Here is a 23,302-nt window from a genome sequence, read left to right as displayed (position 1 = left end):
TCATGGACCCCCACCCCCCAGAAGCATTTTTTAAACTCTTTGAAAATCAAGTGGGTGGGACTGTTATTAATCAAGGAGCCAAAAAATTGGATTAACTTGCAAGTTGCACTTGAATTAATTCTTATAAAAAGTAGGCAGTTGGTCTGCAGCATGAGGTGGGGTGAGGTGGGGTGGGCATGCAAAGAATTTGACAGGTCAGGTATCAGCTCTCGCTACACTGGGGCAGCTGCCAGGGCTCATGTACCCCCTGTTCTCCTACGCCACCAGTTCTGGCACCATCTTGCCTGGGTCCCTGCCACCCTTGCCACTGGAGCCTGCCACAATGTGAGTCCCTCGGTGGTGGGGTGCAGGCAGCTTCCAGTCAACATTTCCCCGCAGGTGGCCTTACCCTGTGTGGTGTGGGCACTGCTGGGAGCCGGGTAGCTGCTCAGCTCTGATTGGCTGCCATGCTGCAACTCCCACAAGGTCATGTCGAGCCGGGAGTTGTGAGTGTAGAAACGTGGCGGCTGTATCCGGTAAGCCCATCCAGGGGAAGGGCGTGATGGGTGACTGCAGCGCTGGCAAGGCCAGCACCTGTACCTCTAGGAGGTACACTTGTGGCGGGCAACAGGGACAAGGGCGGCAGGGACCCGGTGTCCTGATCCACAACCATTTCTGCCATTCCTGTAAGATGACAGCTCAAGCGAGGGGACACAGGGGTGGCAGAAGTGGTTCCAGAGTACAGCAGGGTCAGGACCCTGGATAGAACTGCAGGTGCTGACTCAGAGACTGTGAACTCGGATCCAAGAAAATGGTAGCGATCCTGCAGGTCTGTAAAACAACTTACCCCAGAACTGGCTTACAGCAATGGGCGGGAGAGTCCTTCCAGGAGCTCAACCTCCTCAGGTGCTGCATCTGGATTTTTAAAGGAGAGGGGCCCTTTCCTGCACTCATTGGTTTCTTCTGGGTGGTGAGGTTCTGGGGGGACAAGACACTAGCTTCTTGTACGAATGTTCCCCAGGGCCTCCCTGCTCACTGGACAAGTCTGAGGCCCCCTCCTTGGGAGTCAGAGGACAGTGCCTTCTCCTGGGGACCAAGAGGGCAGGGTGCGGGATCCAAGGTGGAAGTCTGGGAACTGGTTTGACTTCTCCTCAGAGTCACTGCCAGCACAAACCTCAGTCTCAGAGGGCTCTCGGTCCTGGGCCGTGACACCCTGTTTGTTTGGGAAGTAGGCGGGAGCTGGTTATTGGTGCCACAAAGGATCCAATCAGGAGCACTGTGTCTGTAGCCTGCCAATTCCTTGCAAAACTCTAGCAAGGGATAGTAAGTGACAGCACCAGCCCTGAATTGAGGGCTCACTGTTCCAGAAGTGGACAACTGTATCAACATCGGTCCAATATTCCTATGGCTTAGTTATTCAAAAGGGAAGAACAGAATGGAGGGCGAGTGGAAGTGTTGGCCCAAATCCACAAGATGGGTGGTGGCAGGGGGGCACCCCATCCCATTTCGGAGTCCAAGCAGTGCTTGAAAAACATGAATTATTCACCTGGGCAGATACATGGGCAAGCTGGTTGTCCTTCTCCCTGCTCTCTCTCCTTAATTTCTCAGCATCCATTTTCAACTGCTGTATTCTCTGGTCCTTCGATATAACATCTCTTTGCAAACTGGTCACCAGCCCTGTGAGAACAAATAAGAAAAAAATAGATCATCATTTAAAACCAAAACAAACTACGGGGGAAAAATATCTTCACAATGATGTCTCAAAGGGAAAAAAAGGTTTTGTAAATGGGTGTGAAAGAAGATTCAGAGTCTGTCTGTTTGGGAGCTATGATCTATCCATTTATTTAGATTTCTGCTCTGCCAGAAGGATCTCTAGGGATGTTTACATAAAATAAGAAAGCAGTAACTGAACTGGGGCAGTGTCCATCCTCTCCGATGAATCACATCAGTGACAAAAGCTAAGGGGAGTTTCGCTTTTCAAACACAGGCTTAAAACCTTTTATTTGTATTTCCAAGGTCCTATTTGTGTTTTATTGGATTGATTGTTCAATGTTTTATAAATATGTTTTCTTGTGTTTATATTGTAATGGCCATTGGCTATACACAGTAAAATCTGAATCTGAATGAACTGACAAAGCAAAGCATCCTCTGCAACACAGCATTGCTCTGGGGTGGCATCCCTGCTCCTCTACCAGTACACATTAGGCTGTTGCAGCTATTTCCATTCCGTTTTGCCTAATCTCACTCCCTCAACCGCTGGGAGTAGAATGGTCCTTTAGCCCTTCCCGCAATCTGCAGTCTGTTCACAGCCCAAGGCAGAGAGGTGAGTGGCAGATGTAGATGCTGTGCCTCCCATGATATGCTAAATGATGGCACTGGAATGGTCCAGTACCTGGTCAACTGCTTGGCTCTTTTACTATTAAGCATTGGAACTTAGCCTGGATGGGAGATGGCCTGCCTGGAAGCCCCTCAGAAGCCATTTTGACCTTCCCAAAGGAAGGACAGGAAGCATAAAAACAGATCAATGGAAGTATAATCCAACTTGGAAAACACTATAAATTTAGCATCCTGAAAAGACATTGCTGCTTAAACAAAATATACCTGTTGTAAGAGAATAATTCTTCTTTAACGTCTCATTCTCTTGCTTCCAGTGTGCAATTTGTAGGTCTCGTTCAGACAGGGAATGGTACAAGACTTCACTGGTGTTTTGCTGCAAATTGTTAATCTATTACAAAAATGATAGTAGAAACAAAAGATAAACACAGCTACTTCACACTGATTTGGATTACATGACACATTTCTACTGCATTTGTACAAAACGCTAGACAGGTTTTATAGAAGCATTAGAAGACTGACGCAAGAACCACTTCAAGCATCACATGTGAAAACATGCAAAGAGCCGGTTCAGGCTTAACAGCCAAATGCAGATGTGCTCTCTCCTCTGCCCACATGCTCCACTTCCCTCCTCAACTTCCTAAGTTATGGCAAACTACAGTTTGCTGATACATCCATGCTGGGAAAACTATGCCACAATTCAGGAAATCAGAGGAGAAGGGATGAGGAAGAGAAAGCATGTGAGTCTTGGATGTGACAGCCAAAACATGGTTTGTCTATGATCATCAGGAGCTGTAAGCTCAGAGGCAAGGCACATGCCTTACATAAAAAAGGTCTTGGGTTCAATTCCTAGTATCTCCAGGTAGGGTTCGGAATGACCCGTCTGATCCCATGGAATACACTGCCAGTCAAGCTAGACAACTCTTAGCCGATAGTTTGATTCAGTATAAAGCAGCTTCCTATGTTTCTAAGCCTCAGGACCTCATCAGTACCCAGGAAACCCCATACCTGCTCTCTCAGGTCTTTAATCTCTTCTGTCTTTGCACCAACGTCTTGTTCAAGAGCCATCAGCTTCTGATGAAACTCAGCATCTTTCTTGGCAAGAGCTACTGTTATCTTCTCTGTCATTGCTGCAATTTCACTCTGAAGATTTGCTATCACCATGTCTTTGCGATGGCATTCACTTTCAAAGTAGGAGAGGCGACTGATTTCATTTCCCATTTTCAAAATCACCTCGTCCTGTGCACAGAAATACAGCTGCTTGTGACGTAATATGCCATTTGTTCCCCACAGGCCTCTGTTTTTCCCTTTTCCTCAAGAAAATGAATGCTGGATTTCCTACAAAATGCTAGATCTCTTCTTCTAGTTATTATTAATTTTACATACATTGCACCAGATGAGTCAGGCATTTGCATGAGATTTTTTCCATGCCCCAATTAAACCCTCAAACCCACTATGTAGTAAAATTCTTATCAAGCCAATATTCAAGCACCATGCAACTGAAATAAATACAAATTCAAGCAGCTGCTTTTGACTTTGAAAGTCCTCTACAGCTTGGGACCAGAGTACTTCAAAGATCATCTGTCTTCACATGTTCCTGCTTGGACCTGAAAACCCTCTTCTGAGGCCCTTTTCCAGCCAGGTGAGGTGTGTCAGGTGACTAATGCAAAAAGGCCCTTTTCAGTGATGGCATCCTGATTATGGGATGCTTTCGCCAGAGACTGGGGAGCCTGGCACCTACTCTGACATCATTTCAGTGCCAGGTAAAGACCTTTTTATTTTCCCAGGCCTTCTAATGTTTTAGCTTTTTAACTGATTGTTCATCTGTGCCAAATGAGTTTTATGCTGCTTCCATATGTCTTATTGTTGATATTGTTTTCTTATATGTATTTGAAAATTGTTTTTATCCTTGCCTGTGAGCCATCCTATGAAAGGATGGGGTATATATACCAAGAAGAAATAAACATTCTTCCTCCATTTCCCTCCCCTTCTATGTTCAATTTAGATTGTACACTCCTTGGGGCAGGGACCTGTGCTCTTGTGCTTTGCAAAAGTGCCATGCACGCAGGTAATGCTGTATTAGCAATAATAACCACACTGCCCAGATGGCCCTAGTTTTGAGGGTCCTGTTCCAGCACTCCTGATCCTTGTAGTCTAGGAGCACGTGGGGCTTCAGCCTGTGCTTATCACCAGTAGCCTTCCTCACTTAGCACAGCAGCATGCCAGGAGAGAAGGCATCAGCCTCTCCCCAAAACATCTTCTGCGGCAATGAAAAAGGAGTGGGGCAAACTCTGGTTGGGGCAAACTCTGGGATATTTCCCCACTGGGCACTAAAGGGCTCTTTGGGGACCTACCAATCAGGCTTCAGTACGCATCGCTCAGAGATATTGGACACTTCCACATAGGCACCTTACCCTCTCCTTGGAAAGCACATCCCCTTGATGAATGTTTGTAGCAGCTCCATTTCCTGGAACAGAAAAGATGCTCAACTAGTTAACACCATAAAAGGAAGCAGACACTGAGCTCAACAGTACATTTTTATTACTCTGCATGATTGGGCATCTCTGCAACTCGGTTTCAAGTATTAATAAGCTTTTCCCCAAGCTGACCCTGTTGCTTCTGTCACCTCATTGGAGGATAGCAAGTTCTGAACGTAAATATGGGGGGGGGGGAGTGCAATGCGTCATCGTTCTTTCTCATCATTTTTAATTTATGGAAGTGCTTAAAATATAAAATACATAAAATATAAAATACATACAACTAAAATACAGCAGCAACTGTAGCTGGCACCTTTCAAGCTCATGTAAGCTAAATCATAGAATCATAGAATAGAATCATAGGATCATAGAATAGTAGGGTTGGAAGGGGCCTACAAGACCACTGAGTCCAACCCCCTGCTCAGTGCAGGAATCCAAGTCAGAGCATCCCTGACAGATGGCTGTCCAGCCTCATCTTGAATGCCTCCAGTGCGGGAGAGCCCACCACCTCCCCAGGGAATTGGTTCCATTGTCGTATTGCTCTAACAGTCAGGAAGTTTTTCCTGATGTTCAGCCAGAATCTGGCTTCCTGTAACTTGGGCCCATGATTCCGTGTCCTGCATTCTGGGATGATCAAGAAGAGATCCTGGCCTTCCTCTCTGGGACAACCTTTCAAGGACTTGAAGAGTGCTATCCTATCTCCCCTCAGTCTTCTCTTCACAAGGCTAAACAGGCCCAGTTCCTTCAGTCTCTCTTCATAGGGCTTTATTTCCAGTCCCCTGATCATCTTTGTTGCCCTCCTCTGAACCTTCTCCAGTTTGTCTGCATCCTTCTTCAAGTGTGGTGCCCAGAACTGGACACAGTACTCCAGATGAGGCCCAACCAGTGCTGAGGAGAGGGGAACTAGTACTTCCTGGGATTTGGAAGCTATGCTTCTATTAATGCAGCCCAAAAGAGCATTTGCCTTTTTTGCAGCCATATCACATTGTTGGCTCATATTCAGCTTGTGATCTACAACAATTCCAAGATCCTTTTTGCTTGTAGTGTGGTTGAGCCACGTATCCCCCATCTTGTAACTGTGCATTTGGTTTCTTTTTCCTAGGTGCAGAACTTTGCATTAATCCCTATTTAATGTCATTCTGTTGTTTTCTGCCCAGTGCTCCAGTCTATCAAGATCACTTAGAATTTTGTTTCTGTCTTCCAAAGTATTAGCTATCCTGCCCAATTTTGTGTCATCTGCAAATGTGATCAGCATTCCCTGCACGTCCTCCTCCAAGTCATTAATAAAAATGTTGAAGAGCACTGGGCCCAGGACTGAGCCCTGCGGTACCCTCCTCGTTACCTCTCCCCACTTTGAGCAGATCCCATTGATAAGAAGATCCCATTGAAAAAAATGCTAGTTTTGTCAATGATACACAAATCTGAAAATATGTAGCTACTGCTGATATAGGCTGAAATCAAGTGTGTCATGACAACTTACAAGATGCCACCTCTCAAATTGCCTTCAAATTGATCCTCAAAATCCATATTTTCTCTGAAGCCTTTGGCTCAACTTCTCAGTTCTCATTCCTACCCATCATGAAGCCATTCACCTCGTCCGTTCTCAACTCTTCCCTCTCTATTGGTTGTTCTCCTTCTTTCTCCCTTCCCACCCTGTTTTCTCCTTCATGGTTGATATTTAGATGTAAGCTCCTTGAGGACAGGGACCTGGTTTTTTCATGATACTCTACAGAGTGCCATGATGATGTCATTGTGTACACTGGGGTGGGAATCGCTTTTTCTGTTAAGGGTTGCATTCCCTCCTGGGCAATCTTTTCCCTCTCTCTCTTTCTGACATGCCTTTTCCCTTTCTTTTGTTTTCTGCCACCTCCTTTTCTATACCACTCCCACCTCCTTGCATTTCTCACTCAGCGAGCCACCAGGGAAGGAACAGACTCCTGTTGCCAGAGGTCTGAACTGATTGTTTGCAGAGGGATTCTGGAATCAGGCTGAGGGCCACAGGTTCCCCAGTGTACATGATAAGTAATCATGGTTTCCTAGAATAGCAATATTGAATTTTCTGGCAATTAGGGCAGAGCAGCATTCCCTGTTCCCCTTCGCCAAACCATCTGTCCCCTGCAAAGGTGGGAGACAAAATAACAGCAACTTTTTTGGGAAGTGAGCGAATGTCGCCTCACTTTCAGGTGAGCAGTTACTTATTTTCCACAAGTGATTTTTCTTTCTTTCCCCCTTTAAAACAAAGCTAAGTCACTGCTACAGCTGCTGAATTCTTTGCTAATCTGGCCAGAATAGCCCATGGGAATGATTTATTTATTTATTATTTATTTATTGCATTTATCTCCCGCCTTTTTCCTCTTGCAAGGAACCCAAGGTGGCTTACATGATCCTCCTCCTCTCCGTTTTATCCTCACAACAACAACCCTGTGAGGTAGGTTGGGCTGAGAGTCTGTGACTGGCCCAATGAGCTTCTGTGGCCGAGTGGGGACTAGAACCCGGATCTCCTGGCTCCCAATCCAACGCTCTCACCACTACACCACACTGGCTCTCAATGATGTTATGTAATGACACAGTATCATTACTGGGGGTAGTACTGGGGGGTGGGGGGGGAGGTGGCTGCCTTTTGGACCTCCTCACCGAAAAGAAAAACTCTCAGGCCTACTTATCCAATGTAAGCCCATCACCCAAACACCTGTGCGCCCGCACTTCAGCTTCCCCCACCCCCCAAACAAAGAACAGCAAAAAGGCAATGCAAGGGAAAGACTGTGCGATACCTGATATAACTGCCGGAGATCTGCTGAAAGCATCGGGAGAGAAGGAAGGCGAAGGGACTGCTCTACCCCAAGCATTTATGGGTCTCTTTCTGAGTGGTGGATGCGGCAAAGTCCCACTTGCTGCATAGGACCAGCTGCGATTAACCGGAGGGGACCGTTGAGACTGCAGGAAAGGAAACTGAGCAGCCGCTGCTGGAGGAGCTTTGGTCTCTGTAACTAGCTGGAGGTGCCCCGGCCAAGCGGTGCGGCGACCCACTGGAGGGCAGGAGACCTGCAGAGGAAAAGTTCGCATAATGGGAGAGACTTTATAGACACCCCAATTCCACCCCCACCCTCGAATCCAGGATGATATGACCTTTTAAGGGCTCTGGCCATTGTGAAGCTGAAAGAGTTGGGTGTGTGAGAACAGACAGCTAATTAGGACCACATTCTCACATTATTATTATTATTATTATTATTATTTCTACACCGCCCCATAGCCAAAGCTCTCTGAGTGGTTTACAAATATTAAAAACACTAAAAATACAGTATACAGAGGTTAAAAGCCATTTACATAAAGCACACATAAACAGACAATATACACAAAGACAATAATATATCTAAAAACAACTTCAAGCAATCAACCACAACTGTGAGACAAATCCAGGATTGATTAAAACTCATCATATGCTGCCAAATGCCTGGGAGAAGAGAAAGGTCTTGACCTGGCTCTGAAAAGATAACAATGTTGTGTGTGTGGGGGGGGGCACTACCAAGAAGGTCCTTTAAACTGCAAGGAGGCAGCTTAAAGGAAGTTGCCTGGAAGAACAGGTGAAATTTGGGGATTCATTCTGTGAGGCACAGACCCCCTCACCCTCCACCACAATTACACCATATGGAGTGCAAGGTAAAATATAGCCCCCACCCTATGCTATACTGCTCAGATTCTGAGCTAGATAAGCAGCTTTCTAATCACCCAGTCCTAAACCTCAGCAGTCAAATACTACAGGGCAATCATACCATTGGCTAGACCTCGGCGATTCAGGAAGGCGAGCAGGAAGTTACTCATCTAGTCCCATAGCTCAGTAGTCTCACATTACTGCACTATTGGGACGGGGCAGGATTTTCCCAATTGTTTACATTTGCCCCATGCCTTGTGGGCCCCCAACTTGTATTAAAGATAATTCACAACATTTTTATAAAGTGAGACCAGATTATCATGTATTTTTAGCCATGGCAGCAACATCACCAACGGTCCAACAGCATTGATGGCAGCGGCTGCTCCACCACCAGCCCCAATTTCTTATGTTTCTATCCCATCCATCCTCCAAGAAGCTCAGGATAACGCACATTCCACCCCCACTTTGATCCTCTCAACAACCCCGTGAGGTTGTTTAGATCTCATAGTTGCTAGCCCAAGGTGTATTGGCCCCAGAAGCGTAACTTAGTCACCTGTAGTGTTAGAGGGGGCCCAGAGATCCATAATGCCTTGCGTAAGTTCATTATTAGTGCAATTCCCTTGCTAGTAAGCCTCTGAGCATGTGAAGATGAGTCAAAGGGCCGACAGCGTGGCGTAGCACATTCCATACGAATGAGTAGAGTATCTAATCAGATGTGCCTCGGAAATGAAGTTTGTTTGTCTTAAAGCTGCAGGTGGCTGTACTGAGAACCAAGTACTGTTAGTTTATGCTGGGAATGAACACTAGGTGGCGCTTGCTGCTGTCATGCTGCCTCCTAGGGATGTCAGAGAATTTCTCCATGAATCTCGGGGAGGCCGAATGCCAGCGCATTCGGCCCCCCGAAATGGGTGGAGAAACGGTCTGCCCCCCCGCCCCGCCCCCCCGGGACGGGACTTACCTTGTTTGAATGTCCCTGGCGGCGGCGGCGGCGGTTTGGCGGCGGCGGCCGGTCTTCCGACCGGCTGCCACCGCCGCCATTTCCAAGTTAAAAAAAAACAAAAACAAACAAACGTGATAGGCTATGTAAATGTTTACGTAGCCTATCACGGCTAAATTGTTAAAAAACACCATGATAGGCTATGTAAATGTTTACGTAGCCTATCACGGCTGACTTTGGAAAAAAAAAAAAAGCGCGTACGCAAATGGCGGCGCCCATGGGCGCCGCCATTTGCGTACGCACTTTTTTTTCCCCCCAAAGTCAGCTGTGATAGGCTACGTAAACATTTACGTAGCCTATCACGGCTGACTGCAGGGATGCAAACGGCGGTGGCTACGGCCGCCACCATTTGCATCCCGGCAGGAGAGGAGGTTTCGTGGCCGGAGGGACGGGGCACCTCCCCCCCGGCCAGAATTTCAGGGGGGAGGGACGGGGCTCCTCCCCCCTGGCTAGAATTTCGGGGGAGGAAGGACGGGGTGCCTCCCCCCCACCGCGAAGCAAGCTTTGGGATCAGGTAAGGGACTTTCGTCCATCCCTATTGCTAACATGCATGCTATAAAACCTATTGTACCCCATGGCTTTGGGTTCAGAGCAGCTGTCTGATCCAACCATTGGGTACGCCTGTGTGCTGATTGTACTCAATAAAGTATCTCCTTGTAAGTAAACATGGATCTGATTTACCACTATCTTGGCACCTCTAACCTAAGAGTTCAAAGCCCACAGCTGGGGCAGTACACAAGGGCAGCCAATGAGCTTCAGGTGGGGATGTGAACCTGGTCTAAGTTCTCTAAGCAATACCTCACACTGCGCTCGGAGCTGGACCATGCATATAGAGCTGGAACCATTAATGACTTCCAACAGCTTTGATGTGGAATCCATTGCACTAATTGCTCTCTGGGCAAAACAACAACCATTGTGGTGTAGATATTGCTTATATTTAAGAGTGGTTGCAAGAAGAAAACAGAGGAAAAGAACAGAGCCCAAGAAAAGCATCACGCAGGGACCTTACAACGTTGATGATGCCGCTTTTACCTGAGATGCATTTTCCAGCACAAGCTCAAACATTGGTCCATTAGAGCCAAATCGCAAAATGTCTCCAGGGCTCGCCTTCACAGCTGCGTTCTGGATATGACAATCATTAATGAACGTTCCATGGGCTGAGTTGAAATCCCGAAGAATGAAGCTGTTGTCTGAATCGCTGAATTCGATGGCTGCGTGGTGGTCTTCAATCCCTAAAGACTGAAAATTACATTTTAGAACTCAAGAGCATAAGAACTACCCAGATACACAGACCAGAATGATTCTGACACATTGCCGGTTGCTTTTTTTTGCCATTTCTGGTTTATGCTACACCCCATTCTGTTTCATCGCTGTGGAATAATGCTAGGCAAAACACAGGATGGTTTTCTTGTTACACTGCATAGGTTTCATATGCATTTTAAAGACTTCCCACGTTTTGCTTTATTTTTGATAAGTCAGATCAACCAGCAATTATAATCAGAAATGAGATATTCTTGCCATCCTCACGAAGATGAGAGAGAGAGGGGGGCAGGTGAAGACAACACCAGATGCTTGCTCCTGCTCCAGCTGGGTTGCCTCTCCCCTACGTGTGGAAATTTCAGGGGAGGAGATTTTGGGTAAACATTAAGAAAGAAACTTCCTAAATGGCAAGAGCTGTTTGACAACTGAGCAGACTACCTTGGGAGGTGTTGGGCTCTCCTTCACTGGAGGAGTTTAAGCAGCAGCTAGACCACCATCTGGCAGCAATGCTGTAGCGGTATCTTGCACCGAGCAGGGGACTGGACTAGATTTTATTTATTCATTCATTCATTCATTTCTATACCGCCCAATAACCGAAGCTCTCTGGGCGGTTCACAAAAATTAGGGGCCTCTAAGGACCCGTCCAAGTCTATGATTCTACCAGAGGGCCACTTAACACTAACTGTCCTGTGGGAAGAAGCCTGAAGAATGTTATTTTGATACTGTCTTATTGTGATTTTAATATTGCATTTTGATTTTCATTTCTATTCTGCCATAGAAGGATTTACAATATAAATTTTATATCCTTAAAGACAGGATGTAAGTAATTATAACAAATAAATAAAATACCCCAGCTTTACTAATATGTAAAAAAAATATGTAAACCGACATTACATATAATTTTCTGCAGTGTTTTTCACATTTTGAAAACTACCTCTGAAGGAACTGTTTCGACACTGACCAAGGGTTTCAGACTCCCAATAGGAACAATAAAAAGGGTTTTATTTCTGTTGGTCTGTGTGCCTGTCTCTAAATTAGAATCCCTGATCAGCAGTAACTCATATGTAGATTTGTACTTGTACAAGTGGGACCTGCAACAAAATGTTGCAGTGTAGAGTGTTCCAGTGTAGACTGTGTTTTAAAGTTTGCCCTGTGAACCACCCAGAGAGCTTTAGCTAACGAATGAATGAATGAATGAATGAATGGAGTGAGTTTAAGAGAGTAATCCTATGGTCCCTGGGTAAACATTCCACAAACCATAGGATGGCTTAGATTCCCCCCCTCCAAGCTCAGCAACAGTGCTGTGATTTTGGAAGTGGGGAGTTGGAGATCTATCCTCCCTGCCCTACAGCCAGTGTAGAAGGAACTGTGCCAACTGCCTTTCCAAGGTTGGAAAACTGACCTTGGAAAAGTGGGCATCCGGTGGGCGGGAAGGGAAAGAAACCAGATAGGCCAGGATACGATTTATCCTGAGCCTCCTCCAGCCTCCATCCCTCTCCCTCCAAAGTGGCCACGCTAGACGGGCTAGCGAAAAAAGCAAAGACCACCTCTGCTGCTCCTCCTGCCCTGCTTGCTTCAGCCTGGCAGGGCACAGGAATCTCAGATGCCTCCTAAGCCACTCAGCCAGCCACGCTCTCCTCAATACTCCGTTCAATTCCCGCCCACCCAACAGCCAACTAACATTCTATGGCCACCAAGAACGCTCAACCCTCACTGGGCTGTTTTTGGGGTCACCCCAGGGCTTTTCTTCTAAAGGGTGCGTGTGTGTGCGCGTGTGTGCGTTTCTGAAAGCTTGCTGATGCCTCCCTTTTATGCACTCACAGCCTGAACATCAGGACTTATGTTCCAGTAACAAACAAAGCAGATCCCACAAGGCTGAAGTCTTCTTTCTCTCTGTCTAAGAACCCAATTTAAAAACCAATGATAAAGGTAAGCATGTCCACGCAACTAAACTAACTTGCCATTAGTAACATTTGTGGCCTTCTATCTTAACTCTAAACCTGACCCTAAATCTGAAAAATATTCCCATTGCTTACACATGGACCTGCCTCCCATCTAAGTATGTTCTGGAGGGAGGCCTGCAGGCTATAATATTTTTAAGAGCAAAAGCCAGCATTGCGCTCCCTTGACACGTCACTTCCACTATGTGGAACTATGATACAAATATTCAGTGCTTTCAACAGAACCATTTATGTCCGTGTGAGAAGCAGAAAATACCACACAAAGTTTGGATCACTGAGCTGTTTCATTTTTTATAGACACTTTCAGTATCCAAACATGCCATTTTCCTATTCGCCATTTGGGAGTGTGAGGTATGGGAGAGCGGGTGCCAGTCAGGATACGCCAGCTGTGCAGAATGTGTCATCTACCCAGCCAAATGCAGTCCAACATCTATATATTTTGGCTGGCAGGGGCTCAACAAGGTCCTCCTCTTGTTGTCCAACATGCGAATCCTGGTGCCCTCCAGCTGTGGCGGACTACAACTCCCCAAATCTCATAGCCAGGGTACTGGGAGTTGTAGTCCAACACATCTGGAGGGCACCAGGTTGGGGAAGGCTGCTGTAACCATTACACCACACTGGCAATTCAGAACAGGGATGTTCTTATAAAACATTATAAGAAGTTTAGGGAGCAATCTTATCGCCACTAGACATTGTCTAAAGGATTGCTTGGTTTCTGGGAAAGGAGGTTGGAGCCAGGGCTCTGTCTTCGGTTCCCAGAAACTGTGCCCCCCGCCCCTGCCCCCCCCCCCCCCGTAGCTGTCTCCATGCTAGGTATGTCTCCGTGCTTGGAAAGAGTGTGGAGACAGGGAAAGGGGGATGGTCCTGGGGGTGGGGGAAGGACTGTGGAAGCCATGCTATGCATCTTTCTATTGGGTCTCCAGGCCCCTTCCCTCCCGCTCCCCGAAGCTGCGCCTACATGGGTGAAATTGCCCATATGGACAAGAATGCAGGGTGGTTGAAGCACATAGGAGAGGATCCCCTCTGTGCTTCAGCCACCCTGCATAGCACAGCTGGCAGCCTCCGATTTCGGAGGGTGGTGACTATCCAGATAGGATTGCACCCTAAATGGTAAAAATAACATGCAGAAGACTCATGTGTTACACTTATAGAATCACCTTAAGAATAATGTCTGAATCTTCGTGCCTTCCTATAGTAGTTATCTTTGGCCTCAGTGCCAAAATGCCATCGGAACTCTTTAGAAAAGCCTTCATTGTATCTCCTGTAAATCATATGCAAGAAACTCGTTTGAGTATCTGAGAAGACAGCCATTACTGTCAATATTAGTTTTGCAGTTGCACCAAGAAAACATCGTGAAGAACGATGTCCATTGTCTTCTCTATTGCTTAATATGAACGCTATGCAGGAATTTGGTACTCTGCCAGAATATAAAATCAATCAAAGTCAGAATTATTAGGAACAAATATCACTAAAATATTAAAAACAGCGATAACCAATATTATGCACACTAAATGGGAAAATAATATTTGTTATTTGGTAATTATGTTATCAGATAGTATTTCAGAAATTACTGATAATAACTTTAGGGTGCAATCCTATGCATGCATGGCTGGTTGGGGCATGCTGGGAACTGTAGGACTTGTTTTGGTCTAAAGATGCATAGGATTGCACCTTAAGTTAGGTAAATTGGTAGGAAATATGCTAACAGCTACACATATTCTTGTTGCTAAGAACTGGAAGAAACAACCACCACCACGTATAGGGGACTGGAAGAATAATATTTGGCATAGATTGTTAATGTATAAGATAACTTATTATTAAAAAAAATGGGCTGGTCAGCAAATGGAAAAGGATGCTTGGCAGCTTGGGAGAAATTTACTGATTGGGATAAATATGATTTCATATGTAGAATTGGAATGAGAAGTGAATTTAGGTACAGTTGTGTATGGCAAGCTGTTTTACTTTTCTATTATGTACTTTATATGTGTGTTAGTGTCTGTGTGTTATCTCTTCCTTAACTGTTTCTCTGGTGTTCTTATTTCAGAATTATTCTTTGTTTAAAAAACCACTACTTAAACCTATGATTTTCCTTCTGATTTTGAATCATGAGGTTGTTTGATATCATACCCCTGCTTTCCCTGGCGGAAACTAAAACCAACCTCAGAAGTGAAAGACTGTGAAGATTTTAAAGCACTCTGTTGTATCACAGATCTTTGCTTACCCGAGAGGTTATTTAGGGAGCAATCCTATGGAGACAGATGAAAGAAGCCAGGGCTGGTGCTTCCGTGTTGCCAATGGGTGGTGCCGAAGCAGTGATTCCAGTCAGGATTCCTGGGGGTTCGAGGAAGTTTTAGCCTCCCTTTCTCTCAGTTACCCTGAAGGGCCTAAAAGAGAAAAAAAACCAACCCCAAGATGGGTCTACGGAGATAGAGGCAGCTTTGATTCTCAATGGTTGGGTTTACCAGGGGCAGGGAGACCAATATTGTTCTTGAGTGCATTCTTGTACTTTCACTACAAACTGACATTTACCTGGTTCAAATGTCATGGAAGCAAACTGTGGGTTAACTGTTTGTGGGGATGCGCACCGCAGGCTGGCGGCTTCCAGTTTGCATAACAACCTACGATAGTATGACATCCGAACACGGACACTCTGGGTTGTTTATGGATTAAACAACCCTGAGTTAACCTATGATTTGTTGTCAGGTTAAATCTGGGTTGTTAAACCCATAAACAACCCAGAGAGGGTTTGGACGCCAGGATAACAGCCTACAAATGGGGTGTCTGTACGTTGCTTCTGCAAATGGGAAGTGGCTCATGGGCAGCATGTAACCTGGCAAATTGTGAGTTAATTAACCCAAGGTTTGCTACTGTAGCCCATTGGCTCCTATGGGAAAAAGTGAAAATGCTGCAAACACAGTTATGGCTGGAAGCAAAGCCTGGCTCCATAATTGACAGAGGGTGACCTCTGCCCAGTGTACCTCAGCAAAGATGCCCACCTTGCTCCCTCCCCGTCTGTGTGGTGCATGCATCTTTTCAATATACATTTCCTCCCTCCACACGCATTCAGCCTGTCATAATGACTGCCCTTTGTTAACTTCAGGATCAAAGGGAAGCAATTCCTGCTTGGAGCCTTTCAGCTCCACCTCCCATTCGTTTGTTGAACATATGAATAAAGCCAAGGCTGAAGTTTGCTTCAGGAAACATTGTTGACATGTCGATGGTGCTGTATAAGTAATAACCTATTAGGAATGAGAAGCAAATGGGGGTCCTCATCCTTGGCAGTTATCTATCAGTGAGCAAAACGTGGACAGTGTTTATTCTCATAGAATCCTAGAAGAGTAGGGTTGGAAGGGGCCTACCAGGCCATCAAGTCCAACCCCCTGCTCAATGCAGGAATCCAAGTCAGAGCATCCCTGACAAGTGGCTGTCCAGCCTCATCTTGAATGCCTCCACTGCTTCAAGGCAGCAGATGAGCAGAAGAGGAAGGCAACAGCCTTCCTTTGGTGGTTGCTGCCAGCAACTGTTATGCAAAGGCATAGAACAGCCTTCCCCAACCTGGTACCTTCCAGATGCGCTGGGCTACAACACACATAATCTCCAGCCAAGATGACTGAAGCTGTAGTCTAACCCATCTGGAAGGAACCAGGATGGGGAAAGCTGGCATATAGCTTCCAAATCCCCCATTACTACCACAGTCCCCCATTACTACTATGTCATGCTTCCTTGAAACACTGGCAATTTGCTTTTCAAAAGTTTCATCCTCATCTTCTCCTTGACTGAGTGGCTGGTAGTAGACTCTGACCACCATGTTCCTTTTATTCTTTGCTCCATTTATTTCAACCCAGATGCTCTCGATGGGGCTACCAAGCTCATCCTCCTGTATTTCTGTGCAGAGATATGTATTTTTAACACATAGTGCAACTCTACTTCCCTTTCTGTTCCTCCTGTTCTTTTTGAACAGGTTATATCCTTCAATTGATGTATTCCAGGCATGGGAGTCATCCTACCAAGTTTCAGTTACACCTATCAAGTCATAATTTCCCTCCTGTATTAAGAGTTCGAGTTCATTCTGTTTGTTTCCCATAGTCTGGACATTAGTATATAGACATCGAAGACCATGTGCTTTATAGTCTGGCTTTCTTCCTACATGTTCCTGAAGACTATTATTGGGTGCTATTAGAGCTGTTCTCTCCATTGTGGTGCATGAGCCTTCATCCACTGTTACCCCAAACTTTACGTCTCCCTCCCCCGTAAGATTCAGTTTAAAGCCCTCCTGATGAAGTTCTTCATGTTATGGCCAAACACATTCTTCCCAGCCTTTGTGAGGTGCAGCCCATCCCTTGCCAACAGTCCATCTTCCAGTAAGTATAGCCCGTGGTTCCAGAATCCCAGTCTTTGGCGTTGCCCTTCTTTGGAATTGGAATGTAAACTGACCTTTTCCAGTCTTGTGGCCACTGTTGAGTGTTCCAAATTTGTTGGCATATTGGGCACAGCACTTTAACAGCATCATCTTTTAGGATTTTAAATAGCTCAGCTGGAAGACTGTCATCTCCGCTAGTTTTGTTGTTAGTATTGCTTCCTAAGGCCCACTTGACTTCACTCTCGAGGATGTCCGGATCAAGTTCAGTGACCGCACTATCATGGCTATCAGGGACATTCACATCTTTCCTGCATAGTTCTTCTGTGTATTCTTTCCACCTCTTCTTAATCTCATCTGCTTCTGTTAGGTCCCTGCCTTTTTTGTCCTTTATCATGCCCGTCTTTGCACAAAACGTTCCCTTGATATCTCCGATTTTCTTGAAGAGATCTCTAGTCTTTCCCATTCTGTTGTTTTCCTTGATTTCTTTGCATTGTTCATTTAGGAAGGCCTTCTTGTCTCTCCTGGCTATTCTCTGGAACTCTGCATTCAGTTGGATATATCTTCCCCTTTCTCCCTTGCTTTTCGCTTCCCTTCTTTCCTCAGCTACTTGTAAGGCCTCATCAGACAGCCACTTTGCTTTCTTGCATTTCTTTTTCTTTGGGATGGATTTCGTTGCTGCCTCCTGAACCATGTTACGGGCCTCTGTCCATAGTTCCTCAGGCACTCTGTCTATCAGGTCTAATCCCTGAAATCTGTTCCTCACCTCCACTGTATATTCAGAAGGGATATGATTGAGGTCATACCTGAATGGTTTAGTGGTTTTCCCTACGTTCTTCAATTTAAGCTGAAATATTGCAATAAGACGCTCATGATCTGAACCACAGTCAGCTCCAGGTCTTGTTTTTACTGACTGTATAGAGCTTCTCCATCTTTGGCTGCAAAGGACATAATCAATCTGATTTCAATATTGACCATCTGGTGATGTCCATGTGTAGAGTCGCCTCTTGTGCTGTTGGAAAAGAGTGTTTGCTATGATCAGCGTGTTCTCTTGGCAAAACTCTATTACCTTTTGTCCTGCTTCATTCTGTACACCAAGGCCATGCTTGCCTGTTATCCCGGTGATTTCTTGCTTCCTACTTTAGCATTCCAATCCCCTATGATGAAGAGGACATCCTTTTTTGGTGTTAGTTCTAGAAAGTGTTGTAGGTCTTCATAGAACTGATCAACCTCAGCTTCTTCGGCCTCAGTGGTTGGGGCATAGACTTGAATTACTGTGATGTTGAATGGTTTGCCTTGGATTCGTATTGAGATCATTCTATCGTTTTTGAGATTGTACCCCAGTACTGCTTTTCCCACCCTTTTATTGACTATGAGTGCTACTCCATTTCTTCTAAGGGATTCTTGCCCACAGTAGTAGATATGATGGCCACCTGAATTAAATTTGCCCATGCTTGTCCATTTGAGTTCGCTGATTCCCAAGATGTCGATGTGCAATCTTGCCATCTCATGTTTGACCACCTCCAGCTTACCTTGATTCATTGATCTTACCTTCCAGGTTCCTAAACAATATTGTTCTTTACAGCATCGGACTTTCTTTTCACCACCAGACACATCCACAGCTGAGTGTCCTTTCTGCTTTGGCCCAGCCGCTTCACTCTTTCTGGCGCTACTTGGAAATTCCCTCTGCTCTTCCCCAGTAGTATATTGGACACCTTCCGACCTGAGGGGCTCATCTTCCAGCGTCATATCTTTTAGCCTTGTGATATGTTCCATGGGGTTTTCTTGGCAAGAATACTGGAGTGGGTTGCCATTTCCTTCTCCAGTGGACCACATTTTGTCAGAACTCTCCGCCATGACCTGTCCGTCTTGGGTGGCCCTGCACGGTATAGCTTATGGCTTCACTGAGTTACGCAAGCCCCTTCGCCACAACAAGGCAGTGATCCATGAAGGGGAATCCTATGGCCGCTAGAAAGTATCTAGACGGCCATAGGATTTTCCAGTTTCTGGGAACCAAGCTCAGAGCCAGCCCTCCAAGCTCAGGCGCCATAAATCTGACTCCCCACCCCTTTCCCCACTGCCTTGTAGGAAGCGCGGGTCGCCCTCGGCTCCATGCTTGGAAGAGCAGTGTGGAGCAGCCAAAAAGGGGGTGTTCCTGGGGGTGGAGCGGGGACCACGGAAGCACCATTATGACGCTTCCTATATGCCATCTGGCCTCCCACCCTGCTCTGAGGCACCCCAGTTAGACAGCTGAAACTGGCTGTCTAACTGCAAATGCAGGGCGACCAGAGCACGGAGAAGAACCTCTCCACACTCTGCCCGCCCTGCATTGGATAGTCGGCCACCTCCGAGTTTGGAGGTGACCAACTATCCCCATAGGATTGTGCCCCAAGTTATTCAAGTGGAAAGCCCATGAGTTTGTGTGCATAATAAGAGCCCTGCTGGTTCAGGCCAAAGGTCTATCTAGCCTGGCACGCTAGATGCCCCTGGGAAACTCACAAGCAGGACACGGGGGTAGTAACACCCTCCACTGCATCGCATTCCCAGCATCTAATAGGTGTACACTGCATCAAAACACAGAGATTCCACTGAACTGCCAGGTTGAAAGACCTGTCCAACATGAACATATCTAATCCCATACAATAACAACATCAGAAGAGCCCTCCTGGGTGAAACGAATATCTAGACCAGCATCCGGCTTCCTGTAGCGGCCAGCAAGATGCTTCAGGGCAGCAGATAAGCAGAAGAGGAAGGCAACAGCCTTCCTTTGGTGGTTGCTGCCAGGAACTGTTATGCAAAGGCATGCAACAGCCTTCCCCAACCTGGTGCCTTCCAGATGTGCTGGGCTACAACTCGCATAATCTCCAGCCAGAATGATTGAAGCTGTAGTCTAACCCATCTGGAAGGAACCAGGCCGGGGAAAGCTGGCATATAGCTTCCGAATCTGAGGCTCAGCAAGAGGGTAGGAAGCACAACTGTATTCGCCTTGCTAATGCCAACTGCAAGTGTGCATTTTCAGGAGTTATTTGTTCAAAGACACACACCCCACCCGCTTCCTTAAATAAGATATTTACAAATGTTTATCTGTGTGTGTGTGTGTGTGTGTAATATATATATGGGTCATATTGGTTAAATATTGTTGCTATTGTTCTGATGCAAACTTCAATAGATTGTTTTTTTATCCTGCTTTCCTGGGAGCAACAGAGAGGGTTACTTGTACTCCTGAAGCGTATTTATTTATTTAAAACATTTGTATCCCACTCTATATCATTAAGATCTCAGGGCGGTGTACAGATAAAATCAATTTAAACAGTATCAAACAGTAAATAATTCAAGGAGCTGAAAGCATATTAAACCATTAAACAAGCCAATACCAATTTAAAAAATCTAAAACAACCAGTTAAAACAGTTGCGCTCATTAACTCACTACCACTCTCCCTGGTTCAATTTCAGAGCCTCCTGTTCTTTCCGCTTTCAGGGCTGCCTCCAGGTCCCCAGGGCAAAGTGTCCTCTGATGGGTTCCCTCCTCCGATGTCAATGAGCCCTGGCAGGTTTACAAGGCCACAGAGCCAACATTGAGCAAGTGTGTCTAGCCACTCTAAATTTCCCACAATCCCCTGGAGTGGCACTAGGTCAGGGGCATCGTGAGAAGCTAAAAGAACAGATAAATCCAGCTGCCTGGCACAGCTTGGAGTGCCATGCCAGAGTAAAAAAAAGGGGGGGGGGCTGGCAGGCATCAGTAGTGGGACTTGGCAGCTGCTCAAGCATGCCAGCTGTTGACGTCAGCCCTGCCTGTTTTAAACTAAATAATAACTACAACAATTAGTTGGGAGATTCAAACCATGTCACATCTTGCTTCAGCCCACATGGACATACCATCAGCCATAATAACGAGCATTTTGCTAGTAAATAATAATCAGCAGTGTCTCTCCTGAGCTTTAAATAGTGATGCAGAAGTGTGGGAGTGGAATTGGCCGGTGTCACTTGTTACTTCAGGACAACAACAGCTGCAGCTGCTGAAATTCCCTCTTCTTACACAGCTTCCAGCATTTTACTGGTATTGTCCTTTTATTTATTTTTTTAAATGTCCTGCTGGTTTTCAATTCTGACTGTTTAATATTGGGGTTTTTTTTTATCCTGCTGTCCTTAATGTTTTACTGTCGTTTTCTTTGTTATTAAGAACAACAACTTGTGGCACCTTAAAGACTAACACATTTATTACGGCAGAAGCTTTTGCGGTCCCCAGTCCAGAAAAGCTTGTGCCACAATACATTTGTTAGTCTTTAAGGTGCACCAAGACTCTTTCTTTTTTGTTGTTGCAACAGATTAACATTACTTATTGTATTCGTAGATACTTTAATAGTACTTCATCCATTTAGGGCACAATCCTATGCAAGTCTAGACAGAAAAAAGGTCCTACAATTCCCAGCATGACCCAGCCAGCCATGATGACTGATGCATGTTCGGAGTTGTAGGACTTTCTTCTGTCTAAACTCGCATAGGATTGTTCCCTAAGGGCGCAATCCTATTCAGATGGGCGGCCGCCTCCGAACTCAGAGGCATCCGCCTATCCAATGCAGGGCAGGAGAAGCACAGAGGGGATCGTTCCCTCCATGCTCCTCCTGGCCTGCATTTTCTGCTAGACAGCCGATTTCGGCTGTCTAGATGGGCGGGGGGCTGAGCAGGGGAGGAGGCTACACGACACATTGGATGTGTTGTACAGACATTTCCGCCTTCCCCACCCCTGGACACGACCCTTTTCAGCTGCTCCGCGCTCCTCTTGCGAGCACGGAGAACAGGGAGGCAGTGCGGAACTGGGGGGAGGTCGGTTCTCCGGGAACTGACCTCGGAGCGCGGGCTCCGAGGTCGGTTCCCGGAAAACAAGATATCCTATGGCCGTCTAGCCGCTGTCTAGCGGCCATAGGATTGCTCCCTTAATGTTGTAAACAGCCTAGGAAATGTATTAGTTGAAAGGCGAGTTATAACTCAAATAAATATTTGAGCTTCGGCTATTGGGCGGTATAGAAATGAAATAAATAAATAAATAAAAATAAATAAATACCCAAAGTACCTGTCCTATTTGGCAAATCTTATAAATCTCCTTTAATGTTTCTTTGTTAGGGGCCCGGAACCCCATGTTGGTAGAAAGGCTGCACATCCACGTTTTAAACGAATGAATGAAAAAAGCAACACATTTGCTGGACATCTCCAAAATAAGACAAATGAGCAACAAGAAAAATGGGCACTTGCTGCTGCTGTGTGCCCCCCCCCCCACTTCTGAATTTTCAGTCTCCCCAGAACTGTTTCTAGAAAAGTTCCCAAGGGCTCAAATCACCCTAGAACCCCCCACTCCCCCAACCCCGGGAGCCCCTTCTCCTTCAGTCCCCGACCCCGGGAGCCCCTTCTCCTTCAGTCCCCGACCCCGGGAGCCCCTTCTCCTTCAGTCCCCGACCCCGGGAGCCCCTTCTCCTTCAGTCCCCGACCCCGGGAGCCCCTTCTCCTTCAGTCCCCGACCCCGGGAGCCCCTTCTCCTTCAGTCCCCGACCCCGGGAGCCCCTTCTCCTTCAGTCCCCGACCCCGGGAGCCCCTTCTCCTTCAGTCCCCGACCCCGGGAGCCCCTTCTCCTTCAATCCCCAAGATGGGGGGGGGGAAGGTGCTCTCTGCTTTATTGTACTCATTCTGGTGATGAGCACAATAATGTCCTCTGCACATGCTCAGGGGAGCGCTCATCTCTTGCTCTCTTCCTCCTAAGCTCATGGGCTTGGGCCCTCGCGCTGGAAACGTATCCTGGGGCTTCTGAAGCTGCAAAGAATTAAGCCCTGAGCGAACACACACACCTGGGTACACAGGGAGGAAGGGGTGTGTGTGCCTGCCGTGTGTGTGTGTGTGTGTGGAAGGGGGGGGGCCTGCATTACCCGGCCCTGCATTACCCGGCATTCCAAGAGGCTCGGGGTGCTGATGGAAGGTGGGCCCTGCCTCGGCGACACCGCCCCCGTCCCGCTGCGGGCCCAACCACCCAACCTCACCCTTCTTCCAGTCCTGTCCTGCAGAGCTGCTGCTGCTGCTGCCGCCGGCGGCAGCCTGTGCGTCTTCCCGCAGGAGCCGTCTCCATGGCAACCTAGCTAGGCCGCAGCCTCTAGCGGGAGAAGGCGGAGCAAAGTCGCCGCCGCGCCCCGGTCTCCATGGCAACGGAGCAGGCCCGGCTAGGCCGTCGCCTCCGCGTGGAGCGAGCGCAGGGCCTCCCTCCCTTCGTAACCACGGCAACCGAACAGGCCCGGCTAGGCCGCG

At 46.8% G+C, this 23,302-nt stretch overlaps 1 protein-coding gene across 1 annotated transcript in view; it reads right to left on the bottom strand.

Annotated features, from left to right (window-relative positions):
- The window catches only part of FHAD1 (forkhead associated phosphopeptide binding domain 1), a 70,213-nt gene extending 47,103 nt beyond the window's left edge, over nucleotides 1-23,110 (bottom strand). The window contains exons 1-9 of the mRNA XM_084822268.1: nucleotides 23,041-23,110; nucleotides 14,879-15,041; nucleotides 13,815-13,918; nucleotides 10,469-10,675; nucleotides 7,562-7,832; nucleotides 4,728-4,780; nucleotides 3,322-3,552; nucleotides 2,581-2,704; nucleotides 1,526-1,656 (exon numbers count right to left, since the gene is read on the bottom strand). Coding sequence (XP_084678394.1) covers nucleotides 1,526-1,656; nucleotides 2,581-2,704; nucleotides 3,322-3,552; nucleotides 4,728-4,780; nucleotides 7,562-7,832; nucleotides 10,469-10,675; nucleotides 13,815-13,910 — 1,113 coding nt within the window. The 5' untranslated portion in view covers nucleotides 13,911-13,918; nucleotides 14,879-15,041; nucleotides 23,041-23,110. The remainder of the gene's footprint in view (nucleotides 1-1,525; nucleotides 1,657-2,580; nucleotides 2,705-3,321; nucleotides 3,553-4,727; nucleotides 4,781-7,561; nucleotides 7,833-10,468; nucleotides 10,676-13,814; nucleotides 13,919-14,878; nucleotides 15,042-23,040) is intronic.
- Between the last annotated feature and the right edge of the window lie 192 nt (nucleotides 23,111-23,302).

The sequence above is a fragment of the Heloderma suspectum genome, chromosome 15 (assembly GCF_057233095.1).
Source record: "Heloderma suspectum isolate Gila_16-S chromosome 15, 16-S_ref, whole genome shotgun sequence".
NCBI classification, from domain to species: Eukaryota; Metazoa; Chordata; class Lepidosauria; order Squamata; family Helodermatidae; genus Heloderma; species Heloderma suspectum.
The sequence above is the reverse complement of the archived record's forward strand: the minus strand, read 5'-3'. Positions and strand labels throughout refer to the sequence as shown.